Source organism: Tribolium madens, unplaced genomic scaffold, assembly GCF_015345945.1.
Source record: "Tribolium madens isolate multiple individuals breed KSU strain unplaced genomic scaffold, Tmad_KSU_1.1 Scaffold_97;HRSCAF=244;Tcas5.2_LG3a, whole genome shotgun sequence".
NCBI classification, from domain to species: domain Eukaryota; kingdom Metazoa; phylum Arthropoda; class Insecta; order Coleoptera; family Tenebrionidae; genus Tribolium; species Tribolium madens.
The window spans coordinates 4255416-4261415 of NW_025401069.1; the positions used below are offsets into that span (position 1 = coordinate 4255416).

The window sequence follows — 6000 nt, forward strand, 5'->3', positions numbered from 1 at the left end:
TGAATTGTAGTAATTGCATTAAAGGACTAAAGATACTTACTTGTACTTGTAAAGATTCAACCGGTATTACTAGAAATAAATAAAGGTGATGATTAATTTATTAATTTATTAGATTTTTAATCGTATATGGTTTTAACGGAAACAACAATACTTACCTTTATTTTCCGTTTTCTCCATTTTGTTTTTTTCATCCAGGGAAGGTTCAGCTTCTCTGCCTTTTTTTTTAAACTTTTAGATAACAATTTTTGTTCAAGGTATAGAAATAACGTGTTAATTTCAGTAGGTACTTAATTTGGTTCTAAAATTTAATTTTAATATGTAATGTTTCTTTAAAAAAAAAAATTAGACTGATGGCAATTGATTGCCGAAACATCTCCCGACGACAATAAAGTATTATTTTTGTGAAATTGGGATGCGACTTCGTTTTCTTCAAACCTTTCAATTAGTACGTATTATCTAATAGCCTTACAGAAAATGGATCAAATTAATCGTTTGAAAATTCATCAAGTTAACCAAAAATTAAAATTACTCATAAAAACTTTTTTATTATGCCTGCATCAAAAACACACTGCAGCGTGCGTAATTTGGCCTTTATAGCACGCTGAAATTTTAAAGTTACGAAAACGATTCACAAACAACCTTTGATAATTTTATTGTGTAAATTCACATTTTTTCAATGCTCATAAAAGATCGTAAATGGGCAGATATAATAAAAAATAGCGTATAACACTCGTTTATAAGCGCTTTTAAAACACGACGTTAAAAGCACTCCGCTGACGCGTCGTGCTCTTAAACCCGTCGTGCGTGTTTTAAAGGCTTGTTTATAAACTAGTACAGAGTGGTTATAAATGATTTTCATCTAGACAGCTTTGGAATTTTTTTGCATGTAACTTTATTTGTGCCGCTCTACTTTTTTGAAAGCTCTAGTTCTGTCATTAGTGTCACTTATTAATTAATAATAAATTGTTGTTAATTAAACTTTTATTGTTTCAACTAAATTCCAATAATAATTGGTAATAATGTATACTTTGAAAGAAAACAAGTTTATAATTGAAAGCGATTTACAGTAGGTACCCGTATTTTCGTAAACGGGTATTTTTCATTTTGTATGGAAAATTCACAGCTGGCTAGATGAAAATCATTTATAACCATTTTGTATTATAATATACTATTTTATCTTTATCTTTTTATTAATTAGTACTCCTATTTTTTCTTAAACATGTGTACATTTTGGATTATGCAGTTTGTTAGCACGATTATGTATCAAAAATTGGAGTTGAAATTACAGAATTAATAAGGCAACTTTTTTGACTAGATTATTTGGGGGTTGTTCTTGCCGGAGTGCGATATGTCTATATATAAGAAATTACTTTGTTGTCTGCGACTAGTTATTTTTGGATGCCTTCAATATTTTTTCTTTAGTCTTGAAAGTATACTTTTTTTCTCTTTAAATGTTTTGGTAAAATGTTAGTTGCTGCAGGGAATTTGGATGTTGGTAAAAAACTTTTGTCAAGACTATTTACTTTATTTCGCAACAAAACAAGTCGACTTTAAAACTAGACAATAATTAACATTTAAAATTATGGCAAATGGTAATTTTAATAATGTGGTTTGTAAGAGACTCTCGCGACGAATCCTCGTTTCTTGTCTGAGGTGTAATCGACTACACGGACGGTCTTGTGATCAGGTTCCAACAAACTGTAGGTACCCTTTACTTTGTATCCATCACGGACTTCATGTTTCTGGTGATAATCCTTGGTTTTGTGGTCACGAATGCGGTATTCATAGTGAAACTCGGGATGGGCCTGAAAAAGTCTGTTAAATCACTAAAAATGAGCCAGCTTCTCACTCACTTTAAGATGAATAAGTTCTTCATGGTGCACTTCAACGGGAGTGATAAAGTGAGATCCGCCAAAGCCGACTTCACCGCCGCCGCCTCCGCCACCGCCACCACCACCTCCGCGTTCTTCATGTCCTCGGCCGCCTTCTTCTTCTTCTCCACGATGGTGACGTCCAACTTCGATTCCTCGGCTAAGTCCGTGCACTTCTCCACGTTCGCGGTGATGACCGAACTCTTCTCCACCTCCTCCTCCTCCTTGAGAGAGGACTCCCATCACCCCGAAGGATGCGATGGCCAATGTCTATCGGAAAAAGTATGAGTTTTATTGTCAACAACAGTTGGTGTACTTACAATAAATAATCTCATGTTTAATGTTGTAATTGCTTTGGTCGGTATTGAACAACTGACATCGACATGAGGTGTTAACCCCCGTTATATAGTTGTGATCTGTGAAAGGGTCACACATATTTGAATTAATATGTTATATTTTAATATGTATATGATAAATAATTAGAGGCACTTTTCTTACTTTAACGAATGCAGGTGAACTTGTACTAATTACAGTTAGAAACGCTGTACCAAATGAACATATCGAAAGCGATTGTTAATATTGCTAAATTGTTTCAGAACGCCCTCGATAACTATACGTTCCTGCCATTTAGCGTGTTCCTAGCTATATTCTGGATTTTCACATACAAAAAGGTCCCTGAAACGAAGAACAAGACCTTTGAAGAAATCCTTGCCTTGTTTAGACACGGAAATGGAAGGTAAGTATACCGATTCTCTCAAAACAATCATCGTGTTAATTGCAATAAAACGAGAGTGTTTTTCCAACTTAAGTATCGAAGTAACAATCTGTGCTCGTCCATATGAATAAAACATTATGTATTCTGTGCCTAATCTGTAATTAAAAAGGTTTCACTTGCTTTGCCACTCGCCAGATTGTATCATTCTAATTTATGGGAGTTTTGGTAAAAGCAGTTGTTTTCTTTCAATTCTTATAATGTGTGATTATTGATGAGGTTTTTTGTACGCTCTTTAGGGCTAGTTTTCGGGACAGCCGCCTGTACGGGTGAGTGATGGCATGTCCTCTGTTGTATCGTCCTGCATGTGCACGATATTTTATCTGACTTCTATACATAAATAGAGCCAGATCTTTAGATTTTAATTATGCCCAAAATACACATCATACAAAGTACAGTCAATTATGAAATATCGACATTTTTGTAAAACTAAATTACAAAAGCCCAAAACTTAATTCAATGCAAGCTGTTTATTGTTCCACTAGAATTTATTATTAAAAATTAGATGATACTTTCAATATTTTTTTCAAAAGTATATAACGTTAAATGAGCATCGATTCAATTTTTTTCAACATTAGTTTTCTTTATCAAATTTCAATAGAAAGTAGACATTTATTTTTTGAATCTAACTTTAGCTAAGATGTTTTTTATTTTATTTTTTCACTTATAAATACTTATTTTTAAGACTTTTTTTAAGCAATGTGTTTAACATAAAATATGCACTACATTTATCGTCGTGACCATATTTGGGATCTAACTACGAAAATAAAACTACTGTAATACAAAAATCATGTAAGTTAAATTAACAAGTAATTAATCAAATCTACCACACTTTGCATTACTTTGAGTTAAATTAAAATTGATGTGACACAAAAGTTGAGTCACTTGATTTGATGCTAATTGCACTAACCTGTAATTAAAACTGTGTTAGGTACTTGTTTATTGTTATTTACTCGTATTTGAGGATGCTGCAAAATACTATCTATAATGATAATACTAAGTATATCAACCTTAAACTTCTGCATTTTATTGTAAAATTTTGGGAAAACCTTATGTAATATACGTAAATACCTTATAATTTTCTTTTAATGAACAAATAATTCAAGTTAATATGCTTGTAGGTAAGAATGATACTACGCTTAGAATGACCTATTTAGAAAACATACGAGTATATTTTAGTAAGTTTACTTATGTATTATTTTATGTTTATAGATGTTTTATCTATTTTTAATGTGAGTTGATGTTGGTTTTTTAGTTTTCACTAAATCTTTGTTACATACAGGGACGTTTTTTTAACTCTGAACACAGTTAAAAAAAACACGAGATCAATCCATTTCCGTAATTCGAAGATAGTCTCAGTAGCGTCCCTACAATAATTTAAGAACAAAAAAAAAATAAAAAATTGCTTCATTTAAATGAATATGATGACAAGACCAACTTCAAAATTAGAGGCGGATAGAACATGAAATAGTTTACAGTAACAAAAATGATGTTATAGCAAAATTTTGCTGAAAAAAAATAAATTAAAACAGCAATTTTTGCTCTCCTCGTGTTTTTGACTTTTTAGAAAACGTTGCACATACGATTAAAGATAAAAAAAAAAGTGTAAAGGACGAATTCAATTTGCTAAAAAGTTTAAAAACACAGAGTCAATCAGTTATTACACAGATTTTTGATTAAGAAATCAAATGTTTGTGTCTTATTTTACCTCAAAAAGCGACATTGACAGTGTGATTGACAGTTGGCGATTATGGCAATAAGTGTATACCTAGTTTTTTTGATTTGAAATGCAAGAAAATAACTTCAAAAGTTATAATCAAGAAATATTGTTTTAGAAATATTAACTGCTTAGTAACTGTTTCAATTATTTACTCGTACTGTAAATATGGCTGTTGATCAATTTTGAGTAAAGTTCGTTTTTTTATTTATGCATTTGGATCAATTAATAATCCGAAAAACGTACCAAATTGCTATCTCTTTTCAACATTTGTAAACAGCCTTGTTGCTCTCTCGCTACGTATTTGCGCAAGATCAGTCACGCTATTTATCTCACTTTAACAAATGCGATTAAAGTAACGGAGAGCTAGTGATGTACGTCAAAAGTGTGTCTTACCGTCACGTAGGTCATTTGTAATTTCATTTTGAATGGGGGAAAACTGTGTTGAGGCTAATAGTTATACCCTTTTTATTATAATAACAATCGTAATTCAAGCCCTATAAAAATCCTAATGCCAAGGAGAAGATTTTTTCAAAAGCTGTCAAATGTCAAAAACAGACAGAGGTCATGTCGTGTTCTTGATTCATCACACTACCCCCACCAGCAATTATAAAAAAAATAAAATGTAATTACGATTTAAATATGATTTTTTATGTGCTAATAAGTATAACAACAAAGGTACCTATAAATCAACTCTCATGTTTATGAAGCTAAGGAATCTTCTTTTAAAATAAACTATTAAGGCATAGTATTAAAATAAAATGTTGATGAGTACCTATACAGAGTTACCTATTTAAGGGGTTCTACCCCTAATTTTTATTTAGGTATGTTTTTTTAATTTTTCTCATTCACTTGTGTAAATCCACTTGCAAATATTAGAAAACTTTTATAAATATTTTGAAACCATCATAAAGATAAATTGTATGTATACAACCGTATTTGACTTCAGTAAATATTTAATTAAAAGCATTTTACAAATATTGCTTTAACTTGGAACAACAAAGAACGTAACCCTAAATAGTTATCTAAAAAACATTTATTTAGTAATTACATGTCGCAAATCAAATTTAATAAAGTAAAAGCAAATTTTAGTTGAAATCACTTAATGAATTCAAGTGGGACAATAAAATTTTCAGTTAGCCATTGCAGTAAAACTGTTTTGAAAAAAAGTTGCAGTGACATTCGATCTGACTGGACTAAGAGAGCCATGTGTTTAATTTGCCATTTGAGTTCACCTAATTGAGTTTTTCATGTTTGTTTCACATTCACAGTACCATTGCATAATTTTACTTTCGATTACGGAAATTCTGTTAATTGGCTAATTTCAGATACAACACAGATACATAATTACGGCAATATAAGTAATAATTCCGAGCCGTCGAAACGATATTGTTTAAAGAGTAATTTTACACGATACACATATAAGCCCCGCATGCCTTCCTTTGGTGTTGGTGTACCCCGCCGAGCCGAAGCGTTGGACGCATCCCGTCGGCGCTCCGGCGGTGGCGGCGCCGTAGTTCCGTTGAAATTCACTAGAGCGGCCATGAATTTGGACCGGAAGTGCCCTCAGCCGCGTTTCCGGGCCGGGTCCGGTCCCGGGCGCCTCCCGGTGTAGCCATGCATGTCTACCGCCCGGGCCG

At 32.4% G+C, this 6000-nt stretch overlaps 2 protein-coding genes across 21 annotated transcripts in view; one reads left to right on the plus strand and one right to left on the minus strand.

The window, feature by feature from the left end:
- LOC123014229 (glucose transporter type 1) overlaps positions 1-6000 on the plus strand; it is a 115430-nt gene that overhangs the window by 97454 nt on the left and 11976 nt on the right. For 18 of the 20 annotated variants that reach the window (XM_044413217.1, XM_044413215.1, XM_044413231.1 and 15 more), the window contains 2 exons: positions 2468-2607; positions 2883-2912. In XM_044413217.1, the coding sequence (XP_044269152.1) occupies positions 2468-2607; positions 2883-2912 (170 nt within the window). The remainder of the gene's footprint in view (positions 1-2467; positions 2608-2882; positions 2913-6000) is intronic. The other 2 variants (XM_044413232.1, XM_044413226.1) reach the window with 1 other exon arrangement.
- On the minus strand, positions 1510-2303 carry LOC123014233 (adult-specific cuticular protein ACP-22-like). Its single transcript, XM_044413245.1, has 3 exons — positions 2192-2303; positions 1854-2141; positions 1510-1805 (listed from the first exon to the last, which is right to left on the minus strand). The coding sequence occupies exons 1-3, from the start codon at positions 2204-2206 to the stop codon at positions 1599-1601; spliced, it is 510 nt and encodes a 169-aa protein (XP_044269180.1). The 5' UTR covers positions 2207-2303; the 3' UTR covers positions 1510-1598.

Bases quoted from the DNA above. Each gene is read 5' to 3' on its own strand.
- LOC123014233 (XM_044413245.1), bottom strand. The intron at 1,806-1,853 runs GTGAGTGAGAAG...AGACTTTTTCAG, and splicing joins AAGAACTTATTCATCTTAAA to GCCCATCCCGAGTTTCACTA.